Genomic DNA, 19,079 nt, shown 5'->3' on the forward strand with positions numbered 1-19,079 from the left:
TTAATGCAATGCAATACATGTCATACACATAGGCTACATTATGTGTCTTATTTTAAGATGAGACTACTATGTATGTATGTATGTGATGTAAATATGTACATCACATACATACATAGTAGTCTCATCTTAAAAGAAGACGCATCAAGTCAATTAAACATGTTTTTAAGAGATAGATACTAGCCTTGCAGTCTGTACTACCTGTAATAATAACCATACCCAGATAGCAATGACATTGGACGACCACAATGTAAGCACTTACGGTAGCTTGTTCTTTCTCAGTGCACCTCTCTACACTGCATTCCTCGGCACCTGCCACACTTTATCTCTTTATTACATAGCCTACAGCGGCCCGTATTCTTGACAACAGTAACATCTCAAGGGAGCTCTGCCAAACTCTCTGGCAATTCACCATCAAATGTCAAGCACACAGATATCCTCCTTTTTCCCTTCACGAAATCTCGTCAATCTCCTTGCATCTTGTACACCTTCAATATAATAATAAAAAAAAAAAATCAATGTGCACAGACACACCACACTTTTTCATCCATGTTCTGGCCCCGGCATTGGATCCTCCTCCTCCTCTCTTCGCCTGCGTGGCTGCGGGCCGCTGGCCTTTCGTCCGGGGATGTTGGATGACCCTCGCTACCCCTTGAGCTAAAACCGCCCCAACGGTTTAGGTAATAATAAAATGATAAGTTTTATTTTTTCATTGGTAATTGTAAATATTTGTTTTCTCAAGGTTTTTGCACAATTGACACACCTGCTCATAACCAATATTGGCATGTTGTAGCTACATTTGATCTGAATTCCTTTCTTATGATGAAAGACAAAACAAATAAAATCCATAGCATTGTTTCCTAATCCTTTGGGCAAGCTATTGCATATATATATATATATATATATATATATATATATATATATATATAATTATCAGTATCAGACCTGAGAATCCTGAATATACAGTATATATATATATATAGCTTGACTAATGTAAAATAAATGTATTTTCTAGATTAGGGGACAATTTGCTTTACAAAAGGACATATATACCCTAACCCTATACCGTATATATATATATATATATATATATATGTATTATGTCCTTTTGTAAAGCAAATTGTCCCCTAATCGAGAAAATACATTATTTTACATCTCCGATGTAATGTGATACTGTATAATAATTAATTGGATTTATGTGTCCGACATAGTGCCACCGTTGGCCCGACCATGTATGCCCAACCATTTATACAGCTTATCGAGCCAACCTCGTGCCAACTCTGGCCCAACTACATTTTCAGCTGCCGACCAATGCCAACCATTGCCAACGTTGTGCCAATGTGTCATTGCTATCTGGGTAGCATATTCCCTGCTTGCTCAAACAGAATATTGAAATTATTCTTCATTGGGTCCACTGGGCATGTATGGGTAAGAAAGCTTATCAATATCCTATTAAGACAGCTAAGCCATACTACCATGGTCATGATGCTTTGGAGAACATGGGCTCACTGATATTCAACACCAATCATTTCCACACCCAAGTCACAAAGGCAAGAATAGCTGCATTTATTTGAGTGCGCAGACAAGGTTGTTAGTTGTCCAGAAAGAAAGAAAAAGTCAATATACAACATTGCCTTTACCTACAGCCATTGACAGCTAACCAGTACAATAATAGCCACTCTTTTTCCAACTAGATTTAAAGTACACAATATACACATGGGAGAAAAGCGCATTTGTTTAGCTACGGTCCAGAATGACACAGAGGACAGAGTTCAACATACAATACTCATTTTTAATAAGAACAATAGTGTAGAAAGTATAAACCCTGTCGATCTAACATTTAATTTGTCTGTAAGGTGCACCTCTGCTATCAAGAGACTAATGATACAGGGGGGAACACTGGAGGTTTGTCAGGTGTGGCAATCCTTTAACATCATCGTCCCAATCACAATACATAATGTTTAGGATGATGAATGTACTGAAATGTTTCCTATAACAGGTAGGAGAAATGTCTGTAAAACATGGGTCAACCAAGAGTTGCCATTGAATGAGACCCATTTTATAACAAGGGGGACAAATATGAAATTCAAGTATCAAAATAACTAAGACACTGACAAGCTGAAAAGGTAAATTACAAAGGTAGTAAAAATCACGGGAATAGAAACATTGACACAATCAACAATACATTAGGCAACATTTTGTATTTGTTTAAGGCAGTTGATTAAAAAAAAACAACTAAATAGAACTAGGCATCTTCTTCATTCCAAGTTAAATATAAGCCTAGCCCTAACTTGACACCAAAAAGTTTTGTTGTACAAAATAACTAAGCCTGACTCTGAAACTACTAAGCACTTTCGTTTGACTTGTCTTCTGACATCTGAGTGAGAGTAGAGTTCATATGGACAGCGGTGGTGTTGTGCTCTAGATTTTTGGTCTTTTTCACAGTGAGGTTTGTCAGGGCTTATAAGGCTGGTGCGTCAAGAGCGGGAAACCACTCTCAGCCTATTGTCTGGCACAAAACCTAAAGAGTTGGCACAGATCTGTGCACAGCATGGGAAGGCAGGGTAGCTTGTTTGTTCAACTAACGATTGCCCTTCATGGCCTCCTTGGCTGCCAAGATGAGAGGTGTGAGACTGGAGAGCGGCTTCGCCACCTTCAGGAAAGGATGCTGGACGACCAGACATGGAGGATAACAACACAGAGACCAGGGGAGAAAGGGCAAATCAGTGTTATGGCATTAAATCAAAGTGCACACAGCACATCAAATTACAACACAGTAGCAAGGAAAGGCAATAACAGGAAGGGTTTTCACCTGCAGCAGCTCTTTGCCTCCGCCTCTTTTCTCTACATCCATTTCCAGGCAGCGGTTGAGGAAGTCTCTGAAGATCGGAGACAGCTTCTCTGGGTTCTGGAGCTCAGGGGTGCCGTTGGTAGCAATCAGATATAATGCCTGGCAGAAGGGAGGAGAAGAGAAAAAAGAAGAGAACAAGAGATGTGAAATCTCACTTCAGACAACAACTTTGATAACTCACTTGCAGCAGGTTCTCAAATATCCAATAAAGGGTCGAGCGTGCACTGGAATTGATCGTTTTAAACTTACTTTACACATATTCTGTATTGACTGAAAACCTTTAAAGACACGTTCGCATTCAGCACAAATGTTTCGTAGTCATGTATGAATGGGAGCTGGATTCTATGTTTTGTTTACCCAGCAATTCCAAAAATACGAAAGTCTTACGTAATTCGCTTTCAGATAGAGCAAGCGAACCAATCAAAAGAGGCTCTGGGGTGGCATATTTTGTTCTGAAACTACTCCACAAGCATTTATTTGGAACAGGAGAATTGAAAGTTGGAAAACCAGTGAAGTGAGCGAGTGAGTAGGTTTTCAGAAATACCTATTGTGTTATTTATTTATATTTTTCATGTATTATACATTAGTAATAGAAGAAGAAAGTTGGCACCCGGCCACAGGAGCACCTCATCTGCCATTTTTCTAATAAAACAATAACAAGTGACGATGTTTCATTTATGTTAAATGCATTATGTGGTTATGCTGTAAGTTAATAAACCAAGTAAGAAAACGCCCTTTACGTACTCGTAGTGGATTCTCATTCAGGTAGGGAGGCTCTCCTTCCACCATCTCGATGGCCATGATGCCCAGGGACCAAATGTCCACTTTAGGCCCATAGGCCTTTCTGGTCACCACTTCAGGAGCCATCCAGTAGGGTGTGCCGACCATGGTGCTGCGCTTGCTCTGCTCTGGAGTGATCTGTGCGCAGAAGCCAAAATCGGCTATGGAAGAGATAGACAGGAGGTTAGAGCTATCACACAGTTAAGGCTGATTTATGGTAGGGGGGCGCTCGACGCTTTGATAAGTGTCACTCGACAGAAAATAAAGAGATGCGCAACATTTGTAATTTATATTTGTTGGGTTCATTTGACTGTTAAGACACAAGCCAACTTCCGTGATACAGAATAATCTTCTTGACCACCGAGTGGTTATTGTTTAGCCTACTGGAACATTTTCGTCTGACCAATAAAAGTATACATAGCATACCTGTCCCTGTCCCATAGATTTTTCCAGCGACGCTTTAAGTCCAACATACTGATATTCAGGGTATCAGGGCAATCTCGTTCCACGACGTTAAGGCCATCTACGCATCTTTGTATTCTTTCATTGAAGATTCATACAGGTACATACTATCAACTTGTTCTACAGTCTTTCATCTCTATCCTATTGGCTACGAGCTAAGTTTGATTAAACTAATTAAAGAAGGGACGGGAAAGTTACAGACCAAAAATATCAATAAGGACGTTCGTTCAGTTAGGTGAAAACTACAGTCTCCATGGTGATGCAATGTGACTTCAGACTACCCAATCACATCGTGCAACAAAATATGACAGTGTCGGCGACATAACAAAATCCTCCAGGTGCGCGACATGAAAGAAAAGTGTCGAGAGTCACTTTTTTTGCCTGTTGAAAATACTTTTCTGCCATGCGACACTTATCAAAGGTGTCGAGTACCCTACCATAAATCAACCTTTACAGTGAAAGGAGATCATTTCAACTCAAAGTCATCAGGGAGCTCAGTGGTATTGAGCTACTCCTGAAAAACAGCAGTGCAGAACTTACTAAGCTTGACAGAGCCATCCATCCCCAGTAAGACGTTGTCACTCTTAATGTCTCTGTGGATGACCTGGTTCGCATGCAGGAACTCCAGAGCTTGTAAACACTGCAGATATGGAAACAAGTGGAAGGAGACAGAGAGGGGGAGAGGATGAATACAGATGGGAAAGGTAAAACACTTGCACTTAAAGGGGGCTTTGAACATCGGGATTTCGTACGTACCTACATACATACATGTATGCATGTATATATATATTAATTCAAGACACTGGTACTGGCCTACAGGGCAGTGCACCTGACAACCTTCCGTATCTGCAATCTATGGTCAGGTTCCAAACCTTGCATCGCTCCCTTCGCTACTCCACCCGTCATCCAGATCGCCTCGTCTCTCCTCCGCTACGTGGGCTCAAAAGTCGCACATCCCGATCGGGTCTCTTCTCATCCCTGGCGCCACAATGGTGGCATGAGCTCCGCCCTTCGGCCGAATCGCTGTCCATCTTTCGGCGGAGACTAAAAACTCACCTTTTCAGGCTACACCTGGGCCCTTCATGAACTAACATCTTTCCATAAAAAAATTAAATAAATACTAATGTTACTTATTCCTTCTCAAACTACTCCTTCTCAAACTACTTGTGCTATTCTAGTCCATCAAAATGTCTTAGATGTCATTGATTGTGTTGCATAGTTGTTTTCTGTACTGTTGACAAAATGTGATATTGTCAGTCGCTTTGGACAAAAGCATCTGCTAAATGACATAATGTAATGTATGTATGTACAGTATGTATGCATCCATTAGGGCTGACCCAAATGCTTCGAAAGTTTCAATTGATGCCATTGGTAATCGATTTCCAAATCAGTATTCAAATGCTTTGTTTTTCTTCTAAAAAATATATTTTTAAACAGTAATCCAACATTATTCATTATGCATCAACAAACATGAATTATTCTCTTCGACAAGGACATTGTGCCTCACAGCTCTCTATCGTTACTTACCAGCACTGAAACTGCAACAGCCACCAGGGCGTACTGTACATATGAGCAAATTCCTTTCTATGGGCTATGGCGTTAAATTAATTAATAATTTGATCTGCTTATTGCACATTTATCCATTTTCGTTTCGATAAAGGGAAAATCATTGAAGTTCGATTTTTGTCCTCACCTCTCATTATACATGCCCGCACCACCATCGAAGCTTTGAATCTATTTGAATACTTGTCACACACAATCCCAAAAGTGGTATTCGGGGACAGCCCTAGTATCTATCCATCTATTCTGATGTACCCAATAAACATATAAAGGGGGCTTTGCTTTCATAGTTTACCTCTCTGCAGACAGCAGCTATCTGGGCCTCGTCCATACAGGTCTCTGTCACCACGTCTGTCAGTGAGCCACCAGCCAAGTACTCCATCACCACAAACAGCTCCTCCCCCATCAGGAAACTGCGCGCACACACACACACACGCACACACATACACACAAAGTCATCCAATCTGTCCGGACTTTGGTGCCGACTTACGTTTCTTATCTTCAACAATGCATGTCAAGCTCCCACATAAAAAATAAAGAATAAGGAAAAAATTGTGTTGAGGTGTATTTTCAGAATTACCTGTCTAAAAAGTTGACAATGTTGGGGTTCTTCAACTCCTTCATCACTAGAATCTCATTGATGATCAACTCCTTCTTCGGCTGCTTTTGTAAGTTGATCTGTTTAATGGCAACCTGTTAAAAGGCAGTATGAGAGGGGAGAGACTTAGAAGCATCCAAATCCTACTATTAGAATATGACGAGCCGTATGCTTGCATGTCTGTCTGTCTGTCTGTCTGTCTGTCTGTATGCATGTATGTATGTATGTACGTCCGTATGACCGGAGTTGGAAGGCGCACCGTTGCTCCGATCACCCAAAACACTTTTCAGTGGTCTGGGGTGGAACTGGTCTGGGAAAAAATAGGGGGTGCTACGGCAAAGTTTTAGATTTTAAATGGCCATAACTCGCACACCATTGCGCTGATCGTCTCCAACCTTGAGGAATACGCTTAGGGGGGCCTGACGAAGTGCAGTACAGACTTTTGTGAAGTTCGGACAGCACCACGCCACCTACTGGCAACACAAAAAGTGTTTTATCTCAAGAACCGTTCATCCGATCAACTTCAACCTTGGGCAGTGCGCTGCCTGGAACCCGACGGAGTGCGGTACCCCATTTCGGATATGCGCATACCGGTAGTCATAGCGCCACCTACTGGCAACACAAAAAGTGGTTTATCTCGAGAACCGTTCATCTGATCGACTTCAAACTTGGGGAGTGCTGCCGGGAACACAACAAAGTGTGGTGCCGAATTTCACCATGAGTTTGGTTACACCCAAAAAAGTGTGCCCATGGCGCATCGTCTCTCCCCTAGAAATTAGCACATGGAGCGCATGCTAATTTCTACTCTGATGAATCGCTGGTGCTCTTGGGACTATATCTTAGAATTACCTATTGTCTATAACCGGGGTGGGGGGGGGGGGGGGGGGGGGGTTAAAGTCTGATACTGTGGGCCTCCCCCCAAACAAAGCTTTGAAAAAGGCGCCATCCCATCACTCATTACCTCTTGTCCTGTGGCAACATCAATGGCTGTGAATACTGTTCCTGAGGCCCTGTGTGAAGAGTGATATTATAGATAAGCACTTTACTTCCATGCACAGCATACATTTACATAAATATAGGTGACTTTGTGCAGACGTCGTAAACACAGATGTACATGCTCTTACTTTATTGTTCAATCAAAATCATTCTGAATGAATGAGAATATTTTGCACTGCTCTAGGTGCAGCCTATCCACCAATCAATAAAAACAATATCAACACCTACACACGCTACCAAACTTATGGCAATATTACACATTACACAAAAATATTTGAATCTCTGCCACAAATCTCTGTTTGCAATCAATACATCTGCACTTACCCCTGGCCAATCTTCTCATATCTGGTGTATTTCTTTTTGGGATCTCCAATGCTGACTATCGTTCCTGTAAGACATGACACAAACATACATGTCAGTGTAAACAGTGACACACACTTGTTGTGTTTTGTTGCAACATTATAATTAGGTTTATGATATAGATAAGGTTTACTCAGTTTGTCCATGATCTCCTCGTCCGTCATCTTGCCCTTCTTCTTCTGTCTGTCCACGGCCCTGGAGGCGGCATCTCCGTCTGGACACGTGACTGGAGCAGGGATGGGGTCGATAACAGAGCGAGTATACACCTACAGGACACAGAAAAAATAAATTGCATAAAGAAGAAAATCTCAAACCTGTTAAGAATGTACATGAAAGCAAGATGACAAACCATTCTTAAGAGTGAATCTGAAAGGTGATCATCATCATGCAGCAGGTTACTTACACTCTTAGTGTGTTCCGGTCGTGGTGCCACGATAGGAGGGGGTGCCTCATCATCGTCGTCATCATCAATATCTTTGATATTTGGTGATGAGGGTTCACTCCCTTTTTTTACAGGCTAATTCAGAGTGAGGGAAAAAGGTTAATATTCTGTAAACGACAAAACAATAAACAAGTGAGCCGAGTTCAACAGAAATGTATATGCTTGGAAACACTGCAAATACTTACAGACTGAGGCCCTGGAGTGAATGCATCTTTTTCTATGAATGGAAAAACAACAACAGGGGAGAGTAAAATATGTGACATTTTAGTTCTTTAAAGCACTATTTACAGATTACACCAAAACAAATGGGTTTTATTCGATGGCCCAGTTTTGACACACTGTAAGACAATATTGACCAAGTTCTTCTTTATGGGAAAAATCATACAATTTACAGATACATGGAGGAATCTTTGGCACAACCTAGCAAAATTGGTTTGGCCCACTGGAAATAAAATACATAATTTAACAAACTGATGTAATGCAGTGTAGCAAAAAGTCTTAGCATTACTATTTAACACAGCCTCACCAGAAGATGAGAAGCTGAGGTACTTCTGACGACTGTTGCCTGTAGAGTCATAGAACTTAAGAACGTCAAGAACAGCTTGAGGGTTTTTCTTTTGCTCTGACTTGGTGATGTTTGAGGTCTGGAGTAGTCGAGCCCATTGCTCTGGCATGCCCTGTGCAGAAGAGGAGAGAATAAACAAGACAGGGTGTCAAAATAAAAGAGTGATTCAGTGTGTTTCGTTCAAAGGTCTGTCAAATTTTTTTTCTAAGATGTAGTTAGGAGAAAGGCATGATTTTTATGTGGGAAATGGCTATATATATATATTAGGGATGTCACGATACTAGAATTTCTACTTCGATATCGATACCCAGGAAAATATCGATACTCGATACCATTTTCGATACCACACGGCGGGATGACAACACATCAAGAGGCATAAAAAATAAAGACAGATGGACGGACAGATGCACGCTTCTCCATAATCTAGGCCTGATAAAACTCATTAAAAACTTTGACCTGACACAGCAGATTACACCTGCTCTCGTCATCAGCCTATCAGAACACAGCAGATTACACCTGCTCTAGTCATCAGCCTATCATAACACAGCAGATTACACCTGCTCTAGTCATCGGCCTATCATAACACAGCAGATTACACCTGCTCTAGTCATCACCCTATCATAACACAGCAGATTACACCTGCTCTAGTCATCAGCCTATCAGAATACTTTGAACTTGTTGAAGCAAAAGATACCCACCAATGACAGGGAGGGAGAAATCAGTGGTATGTTTGATTTTTCATTAAGAGAAAGCACTGCTGATATTAATAAAGATGCAAATCAGTATTGTATTCGTTTCAAATGTTTAGTATTGATACTTATCAATACCTGTTGCAAATGAGTATTGTATCCGTTTCAAATTTTTAGTATTGACTTTTATCGATTATACTATCGATACTTTTGACAACCCTAATATATATATATATATATATATATATATATATATATATATATATATATATATATATATATATATATATATAAATAAATAAAACAATTGGAAAAACTCACAGTGAACTCCCCTGTGACAGCATCAAAACCAACATGGATGGTGTGCTCAAAATCTGAAGGTGGTGAAATCTCTGGTCGTTCTTTGTCCCGGTCTTTCTTTCTACCACCTGAAAGTAACCAAAACTTCTATTTTAATTACACCTAACACTACAGCACTTAGACAAATGACAAAAAACTAAAATAATAAATGTTATGCTTGTTGAGAATTAATGCTAAATTATTCTTAAGTATTGCGGTAAGTCCCCCGTCTTGTGCCAAACTCTGACTCTCACCTTTTTCAGCCCCAGAAAAGATTGAGATGATCTTGTTGCGGGGTTTCCTCTCCTCCGGGACAGAAGGGAGGGGTTTGGAGCTGTGGTTGGCTGAGAGCGAGTCTTTGCCAGAGCCGGTACTGAAGATGGTGCTGCTCATCCTGACCGGAGGGGCGGGGGGTTTGTCCTCGGGGTCTCCGTTATCACACATGGCTGTGGGTAGCTGGGAGCCTCACGGGGCCAAGAGGCGGAGGAGCGCAGTGGATGAGGCTGGAGAGGGCGACAGATCAGCAGGGAACGGGACAGCGCTCACATCAGCAAGATACACTGGTGTGCTCGTGCACCAGGTTGTTTTCGGAGGATCAATAGAATAGAATGGAAGCACCAGGTGATATCTGGAAGAAAATTTGACATAAATACAAATTAACACAACGCATAAGAGTCAGGTCAAATACATATTTGCAAATAGAGCATGTGCTCTGCTATAAAAACAGGTGCAGGTCAGTTTAAAGCCAAAGTCACTGAGGCCCAAGAGTATAAAGGCTTTCTCACTGTTCCACTATATCAGCCTCCATGGTGTGTAAAATCACTGCTATAATTTTTATTCCAGAGCTGCAACCCAAACTCGTAAAATGACTCGAGTCACACTGTCTGGCAGTGACATCTTTACAGCATCTCAATATTCAGGCAGAATTGTAACATTGAGAGTTTGTATAGCAATTAACCTAGACAGGCCTACCAACGCTGAAGACGGCTACTACCTAACTAATAACTAATACTAGGGGGAGTGTAGGCAGGGACTGCAAAATTGTAAGTTAGGGAAGCCCAGTTCATAAACAGTGAACTACAGCTGGTCCATCGTTCGTCTCTGGACCTGTCTATTGTTCTTCATTTTCAGCCGAGGGGTTTCTTCTGCTGTGTCCTATATTGCATCTGAAGACAAATGAACTGGCGAGGACAAAGTCCAACATTCAACAACACCAGTCGAGAAGTCTCTTTCAGTGCATCTGATGCCGAGATGACCAGCGGGCACCACTTCAATAAAAACAACAAGCGTTCACATAATTCTGCTCTGTTCACCAACTACCAAATGTATTTTTTGTGTGAGCATATTAACAGAATAGCCTCCACCAGGGTACAACCATCCATAGCGGACTAGCTAACGTTAACGTTAGCATGCAATGGCCAACAAGTGTGCTGTATAAGCTAACGTCTAGCTAACTAGCATGGCAGGCTATACTAGTGCTTGCAAACCCGGGAGATCGGGGTTAACGTTATAGGTTACCTAACTAATCAGACAACCGACGTATGTATGGGGTTCCTCTTGAGAATTCAAGCTTACCAAACGGTGTCTCAAACAACAACACAAGCTGCCAAGTAGCAAACTATCCAGTAGAAAGTGGCTTTATTTGCAGGCTAATGAAGACGACGGAGGACCCACAAAGCTCACCGGAGACTCCACACCAGTTAAACTTGAATAGAACTTGACTCCTCTTCCTCGCTGTGTGGAAAACGTTTGTAAATCCGTAAAAAAAAGTATTTGCTGTGTGAGGTGGGGCCTAGATGGTATGCAGCGCATACAACTAACTTAGTAAAAAATGTGATTTCAACTATTTACAATGCAACTTTTCTTCTGTCTTTTCGGCCCTTGGATAATTCCGCTATGGCGAAGGGAAACGGAACTACCGACCCAGCCCTAGCGTACACGGGCAATAATGTATCAAATGAATGGTGTGTAGCCTGCTCTCTGAGCCGAAAAATAGTTCCCGGGCAGCGGCAGACATGGGCTGCTTATGATCTGATGGATCTGAGTTGAGTTGTAATAATACCTGTTTTGGCAGTTGGTGATATAAGAGAAAGGCATACAGAAACTTCAGAAGCTGGAACTGAAGTTGAATAAATTCGAAAAGCATTCTTGGAAATGTAGTTTTTATACAGTAGCCTATATGATGATCCAGTATGAACCTGGAGCAGTATTGTATTTGGTTGTGGAGTAATAGGTCATTGAGATATGGTCAGGACCAAGGTACACAAGTCTGTCAGCAAGTATCAGCTTTATTATTATTATACATATTTTATTTACAACAATTTCTACAAAAGCTTTAATGTTCAATTGTGCAATGCAAAATCTCCAAAATTGAATTATTTCCTTTCAAAACAAAGCAATACAAACCTTTCTGTATTGTTAGATAAAAGATATACTGACAATCACAGTTTAAAGCATTTTATGTTTCCAGATGCTTTTCGACAGTGCCAAACAGCACATCATTGTGACTAGAAGGGTTGCACTGCAGACGGGTATCACCAAGGACCCATTGCCAACTGGAAACTGTAAACTTGCATGGCCCTGCTCCTGTAGGATACAAGATTTGAAGATTTGAGTAACAAAGGGGATCAAGAATGGCAAATTCATAGCATCCAAAATAGGACACTTATTATTTAGCAAATTTTTTTTTAATATTTATTTGGAATCACCTGCTTATGTTGGATTTTAACCCACTGACATACGCTTGAGTTGTCTGCAGTACAGGGGGCATCTACAACTGTATGAGGCTGTAAGTAGGATGGCTGTGTACCTAAAGACAAGAAGAGTTTTAGATTCAGTGGTTCTTCCAAACCTTGGGGTCACCTGGAATTCAAATTGGGTCGCCTTAAATTTCTTAAAAAAAATCATAATTTAAAACTACTGAAGAGGATTAGGGTCACTTAGGGTTTTTTTTTTTTTTCTGAGTTTTTGGTCGGTGAATAAAGTCAGGATTCTGAAAATAGCTAGAATTCTGAGTTTAATCTCAGAAATCTGAGTTTACTGTCAGAATTTTGAGAAAAAAATTCAGAGATTAAAGTCAGAATTCGGAGAAAAAAAGTCAACATTCTGTTACATTCTGATATTCCGATGTACCGGAATTTGAATGTCAGGCAAACAAACACTTCATTTTCTGAACACCAGTAGTAATTCGCTGCACTGTCTACATCAATCAATCAATCAATACATTTTATATTTATATAGCACCAAATCATAACACAAGTTATCCCCAAGTGGGCAATTATTTTTCCTGGGGGAAACCCTGATTGTTGCTGGGGGCAAACAGGGAGAGGGCCGGTTCTGGCCCCCGGGCCGCATAATGCCCAGGTCTGGTCTACATTGTCCATCCTGTTTGCAGTGACCACTAGGAAGTGCCTTTAAGGGTAAAGGGAACCTTAAATAAACATATGACGTAGAAGTCATTTAGCTATCAAATAAATTATAGATTATTGATACAATTAATACAAAGAATATTAGACATTTTGAGAATACCACCTCTATCTCATCCTCCATTTATTCATTGCCATAATCCTCGACTCACCCTGATATTGTGATCGAGTTGCTCTAGTGCCTTAATAATGTAGATTTGAAGAGTTATGGGTCAATACCTAAACCAGACACATTCGAGCTGAGCATTATACTGTATTTGAATGTTCAATTTCACCATTGTTGTCATTTTTTGTAGTGAGTAATTGCTTGTTATAAACCCAATTTTACAGATCTTCAGCCCATGCATAATTGATTCACATGCTTGCTCCTCAGTTACTGTGAATCAAATAGATATCTCACTGAACTGATATCATTGGCTGAATATGGCTTTTGACAAATAATGTATTGTATGAATAAGCAATAATCTATTTCATCAATCACAATCAAATAGCCTTTAATGCAGCCATTTAACTCAACAACTCTTTGTATAGAATTCTTACAAAATATATGCATATTTTAAATAAATCTTAATCGGAAGATGTATTAGATATAGTTAAGTTCCCTTCCCAGCTATCAGTATCAGATCCCGAATCAGTCAGGGCCAACACAAACAACAAGACTCATCAAGATGTACATTTTTCAGCTGAAAACTTTGGTTTTATATGATATACTGTACAGTTCTCTGGAATGAGTTTTGAGACCACGCAGAAAATGCACATGTGATCAGACAACAAAGATGCAACCACTTACATTTGTCAGTACGCAGCAGCAGCTCTGGAAGTTCTAAGTTTACAAATGCAAACGTTTTACCCACAAAAGAGGGCTCATGGTAACGGCCATGTAGTGGGATTGTTGTTTTTAGAAGTCTGGGAATTTGTCCATCCAAAGAGGGATACACAAGAGTAACAAATCCCTCCGTCTTGTGAGCAGGCACCTCTAGGTCAATGGCTGAACCTAGTAACACCTAGCAGAGGGAGAGGGGGGGGGGGGGGGGGGGGGTTAAAATAAAAATGTCATGTGGCTTGCAATATTTAATCCTACAAAAACATGGTAGGCTACTATATTGCTTGGAGTTATTAATAAAAAAAAAGAACAGCCTTTTCATTAATATCATCATTAAACTTCAGATTAACCTGCCAATCGCCATGATCACTGAGTGATGCAAGCTGGTATGGATCAACATAGATTCCTCTGGGCCATCTGTGAACCAACAACACTTTAAGGCCGTTGGGCCCATCAGGGCTGAACTCGACAGTGGTTACCGCCTCCCTAAAACATATCAAATATAATGTCCTCATTCTATTCTTAATTAGTATTATTAAAGATGGTTACTTTATGACTCAGAAGATCCACCGCATTACCTGTGGAAACCCGGTTTGTGGATCTCCATTGAAACTGATGTTGAGTCAAGCCACTGCTTCAGAAGAACACACATTTTCTCATTCTTCTCATCTAAAAAAGTCCAGATTGTACAAGTCAAGATCACACGAGAAATTTCTATTAAATTAGCAATAGTATAAACATTTATATGACTACATATTTAAGAATTCATTATTTGGTGGCAGGGGAAATAGAAAATAGAAAAAAACTAGGAAGCTATACATGGAAGCAAATGTAAAATGATGTTCTAATTTCATAGCCCATTAGAAGTGCCATGTGGAAATAGAGTTCTCACTTTCTCAGGCTTTATGAGCAGCTGTTTATTTTCTGTCATCACACTAGTCGTATTAGTATAGATCATACATGGGCAACATACGGCCCGCGGGCCGTATGCGGCCCGCCGGCGCCCCCTGTGTGGCCCGCGATGGAATTGCAAAAAAAAAAAAAAATTTTTTTTTTTTTTTTTTTTTTACAGTGCACTTGAACGCAACATGCAATATACCCGCTGAATAAGTGTCCAAATGTTCATGTCATTCTGGGCAATACTCTTCTGTTATAGCATTTCAGTCTGGAATATGGAATATTTATGACTAAAAGGCTAAAAGTAATCTCATGTGTAAGAAATGACTGTTCTACATTGAAGTAGAAATTTAAATAATTAACTTGTTGGTTTTGGATTTATTTAGCTTCAAGAGTGCATTTTTGTTCTTGTGTGACCCTCAACACAGGCTTTGAGAATCCCGGGCCACTTACTGATACTTATGCTTAAATTAACCCACTCATATTCTGGTTTATTTCAAGAAAAACATTTCGGCTACTGGAAATTCTAATTGGCTGGTAACTTTAAAATCTAGCAGCCATATTGGCAGGTGGTGAAAAAAGTTAATTTCAAGCCCTGCAGGGAGAGCAGGTGGTGACATAGGAGTGAGTGAGGAAAAGGATCAAATATTGGTGGTTAAGACTGAATAATGACATCACAATTGTTAATTTAAAATGAGTTATTCCTCTAAACCTGGCTTCAAATGCCCCAAATTTTTCACGCTGGCGCCGTTCAGCCCTCAGCAAAATCTGGCAGCGAGGAATTTTTTTTGTGGCCCTCTCTATCATTTGTTGCCCATCCATGGGTTACGGCATGACAATATTTGTTCGGCCCCCGGCAACAATCTGGGTTCTCATGTGGCCCCCCATGAAAAATAGTTGCCCACCCCTGGTATAGATCTTCTCTTTGTGGAAAATGAGAGATGAGAGCGTCCCCTCTAAGGGTACATCATTACAGTTGTTACACCATATTTGGTGACCCGTCAGATTCTGTGACTTGCAGAGTTTAGGTTGGCAAGATTTGGCACGAGGGGTTAGATGTTTACACCCAGCAGGGGGTGTAGTGGTAAACACTGAGGTAAACTATACACCTAGTTTCCCCTCATTGATTGATACAGTTGATCTGAAAATAGGTGAGTAAACTCTCTGCCTCATGTCAAAGAGTGGGTAAACTGCATTTGCGTTTACCCTCCACTACAACCCTGCCTGTGTTTACCTGGCACACAAGTTCGGGATAAATCCTGGGTCACATTATGCCAAAATGACGTTCAAAATAAGGTTTTAAATCTAACATACCCGTTTCGGTCCAACAATGACATGTCGATAAATAAGCCACTATAGAGAAGAATATAAAATACATGGAAAAACCTAATAGTGAGCGAGGACTTCCAAGTAACTTCCAAGTTCCTGACTGAATTTCTTTTTCTCCGACCTTGCAATTGTTTACGGAAGTGAGTCTTGTCAGGACCCCTTGTAGTTCTGAGGGAGCGGTGATGATGCCAGAACAAAAATATGTAAAAGACAGAAACAATTTAGCCAATGATATATGCTTGAAAAATGGAATGACTAATCGGCATCCATCATCATAAGCATTATCATGAATAACCCCATAGACTTTTAAATATTTACCCTAACCTACCCAGCCTCGAGACTTCGGCGCAGACCATGGCGCAGACGAAGGGGTCCTTAGATCAGGCACGGCGCCTTCTGAAAGTCAGTTGTGTTTATGCGGCTTCCGCATCTCGTAATGTTGATCATAACGCTAGTTAAAATGTTATAGACTATTATTGTTGAAGTCCAAGTGGAAGCTAGTTGACTTAGATAGCCAACACGTTAGCAAGCGTGAGACCGACAAAAACAGAAGATGCCTTTTGAGGCTAAACGATGCGGGGTGCAGTTCAGTCCTCCCTCAATTATTGTGATTTATGAAAATACAGAAACAAACAAGGTGCGAAAAAGAATAATACCTGTGCGGAGTTTTTCTAAATTTTCAGGTAATGTATGAGTTGCATTATTATTTAATTGAATAATTGCATAGGCCAACTTGTGTGCTTCCATAGACTAGTTTGAATCCCTAATAATAATTGATGTTTTTTAATTGGCAGAAATACTGGCAGCCACATTATGCTACCTTGAACGAGAACAAACTCCCTCAAAAGAAGAGTTAATAATTTATAGAGCATTAAAGATATTAATTTATCCAACACCCACCACTCAAGGAACACCCCGGAGTGTCTGATTTATTTAGCACATAATCTCACACAAATCTGGAAACTGTAAACAGTTTTGCAGGCATGCATTTAGTTTTACAGTTATTGAGAGTTGATTTGAGTTAAGTTGTGGACCACTGATGACATTTGAATGACATCACTGGTCCACAACTTCATTTATGTGCAAAATAAATCAGCATTGAAATTTGGCGGTGTCACTTTAGCTCACGACACATTTACTTAGAACATACTGAACAAGAGTAAGTTTCAGTAAGATATCAAATACACATTGTTTACCTGTCTGTCTGTATTTTTGTCTTTAAATGACTGCATCACTACAGTTATAGTGATGTTATATGTGATCTCCAGGGAAGACTAGCAGACTGCAATGCCATCAGCCAATTCAGATCCTCTGTAAACACTGTCGCTCTCATGCCCCTTCAGACTGCTGCAGGGCTGCTGAGAGACTGAAGAACCACACCCGGCACAAGGACTACATGGAGGGAGTGTCCCTGAGCCAGCTGGAGAGGCTCCACATAGTACTGAGAGATCACATGCAGGGCCGCAGCCTGGAGCACAGCCTGGCCTCTTTTCACCTGGACCCTGACGACGACCTCAATAAATTAGATGATGATGAACTGGCTCGCAAGAAGGGCCAGATGGATACACTGTTTGAGCGAAACCGAAAGCACAAGGATGACCCTGACTTTGTTTATAACCTGGAAGTGGAATTTACTAAGACTGCCCGAGACAAATGCAGCTGGGATGAAGAGTCTGACGATGGATTTTAAGATTTTAAATCAGGATGACAACCTCTACTGTAACAAGGTTCAGATTAAAGGAATAGTTAACCCAAAAATAAAAATTCTGTCATCTACCATCAAATCAATAAATATATAGAAGAGGGTAGTTAGCAGCTTATAGATCTGTAATGTAGCTTTATTTATAGCCTATAGGACGAATCAGCGTGACGTCACTTGCCACCCAGAAATGCGGAACACCGCGGCAGTTATTCGTATGAGTTGTGTCAAAGTTAATATCTCAAAAACTATACATCACATCGCTTATATTTTGACATTCTGAGTGAGAGCAGAAGTAGCTCAAGAGTTTGATGTATTATACATGTCGTGTTAAAGTTGCGTGAACTGTCGCAGTTTTTAAAATGTAGACAGTCAGCCGGCTAGTCAGACCTCAAGCCTCTCAAAGCTCACGCTCCATAGGGTCCCATTGCCGTTGCCACCCAGTGACGCGGTTTGTTTACCAAAATGCTGCCCGGCTGATCCCTCGTATACTTAGGGCTGAACTTTCATTAATAATTGTATGTTGTTTTTTAATCAGCAAATTGAATTTGTAAATCTGAACCCATGATAAAGTCCTGTATTTGTTATTCAATGAAATGCAGAATGAATTTCTAAACTGAACCCCAGCTCACTTCCTGTTGCAGTGTTTACTAATACAATAGGACAGGACTGCTAGTCAGAACTGAGAATTCAAACCTTCTATAGGCTTATTAATACTTCCATGAGTTAGCATGAGCAGCGAGAGCCACCATGGCTGAACAAAGCAGCAAAGAGCACCACCTACAGAAACAAACTTAATCAACAGAAAATCGTAGTAAAAAAAAGAAGTGTCAGTCCTGTGGCCAGCTCTGGAAAGTGCAGAAACACCACAGTTGTTGACCACTTTGCACCAAAGATGTCCCCAATGACAGAACTATTACCATGCAGAGAAAAGTTTGTTGTTGTTTACCATATGTTATGTTTGACTATTACACTATCACTGTCAATAAAAAAAATTGCAGTGCATTCCCAAACCAACAGTAGTAAATACCAGTGGGTAAGGATGCACACTGTGTTGACACAGTGCGTTATTACATGAGCTTTCTGATTGGGAGTATTTATCAGTTTATCAGCTGCTGCATGGCCTCGCCTTTGATGGTTGCAAACGCCCTATGGCTCGCACACTGCATTTCATTTCTAAGACATTTCACACACAAAAAATCACAAGCTGTGCTGTGGCATATTATTCTTATTCTACAAGTTCTAATACAAATTAAATCATACATGA

The 19,079-nt window shown here is 40.5% G+C and overlaps 3 protein-coding genes across 4 annotated transcripts; 1 reads left to right on the forward strand and 2 right to left on the reverse strand.

Annotated features, from left to right (window-relative positions):
* Positions 1–1,546: 1,546 nt before the first annotated feature.
* On the reverse strand, positions 1,547–11,559 carry pak2b (p21 protein (Cdc42/Rac)-activated kinase 2b). Of its 2 annotated transcripts, none has more exons than XM_083647512.1 (15): positions 11,323–11,559; positions 9,894–10,267; positions 9,622–9,728; positions 8,573–8,723; positions 8,232–8,263; positions 8,008–8,121; positions 7,738–7,870; positions 7,569–7,632; positions 7,210–7,258; positions 6,231–6,343; positions 5,946–6,063; positions 4,631–4,730; positions 3,593–3,789; positions 2,810–2,947; positions 1,547–2,665 (listed from the first exon to the last, which is right to left on the reverse strand). In XM_083647512.1, the coding sequence occupies exons 2-15, from the start codon at positions 10,081–10,083 to the stop codon at positions 2,579–2,581; spliced, it is 1,593 nt and encodes a 530-aa protein (XP_083503638.1). In that variant the 5' UTR covers positions 10,084–10,267; positions 11,323–11,559; the 3' UTR covers positions 1,547–2,578. The 2 variants fall into 2 exon arrangements, with proteins under 2 accessions (XP_083503638.1, XP_083503639.1); XM_083647513.1 differs by having other exon boundaries at positions 11,215–11,326.
* A 434-nt stretch (positions 11,560–11,993) lies between these two features.
* On the reverse strand, positions 11,994–16,218 carry pigx (phosphatidylinositol glycan anchor biosynthesis, class X). Its single transcript, XM_083647184.1, has 6 exons — positions 16,099–16,218; positions 14,466–14,556; positions 14,238–14,373; positions 13,855–14,068; positions 12,348–12,448; positions 11,994–12,225 (listed from the first exon to the last, which is right to left on the reverse strand). The coding sequence occupies exons 1-6, from the start codon at positions 16,160–16,162 to the stop codon at positions 12,088–12,090; spliced, it is 744 nt and encodes a 247-aa protein (XP_083503310.1). The 5' UTR covers positions 16,163–16,218; the 3' UTR covers positions 11,994–12,087.
* Positions 16,219–16,533: 315 nt separating this feature from the next.
* cep19 (centrosomal protein 19) lies at positions 16,534–18,963 on the forward strand. Its single transcript, XM_083647036.1, has 2 exons — positions 16,534–16,796; positions 17,457–18,963. The coding sequence occupies exons 1-2, from the start codon at positions 16,667–16,669 to the stop codon at positions 17,801–17,803; spliced, it is 477 nt and encodes a 158-aa protein (XP_083503162.1). The 5' UTR covers positions 16,534–16,666; the 3' UTR covers positions 17,804–18,963.
* Positions 18,964–19,079: the final 116 nt, after the last annotated feature.

The sequence above is a fragment of the Poromitra crassiceps genome, assembly GCF_964638095.1.
Source record: "Poromitra crassiceps genome assembly, chromosome: 12".
Classification (NCBI taxonomy): domain Eukaryota; kingdom Metazoa; phylum Chordata; class Actinopteri; order Beryciformes; family Melamphaidae; genus Poromitra; species Poromitra crassiceps.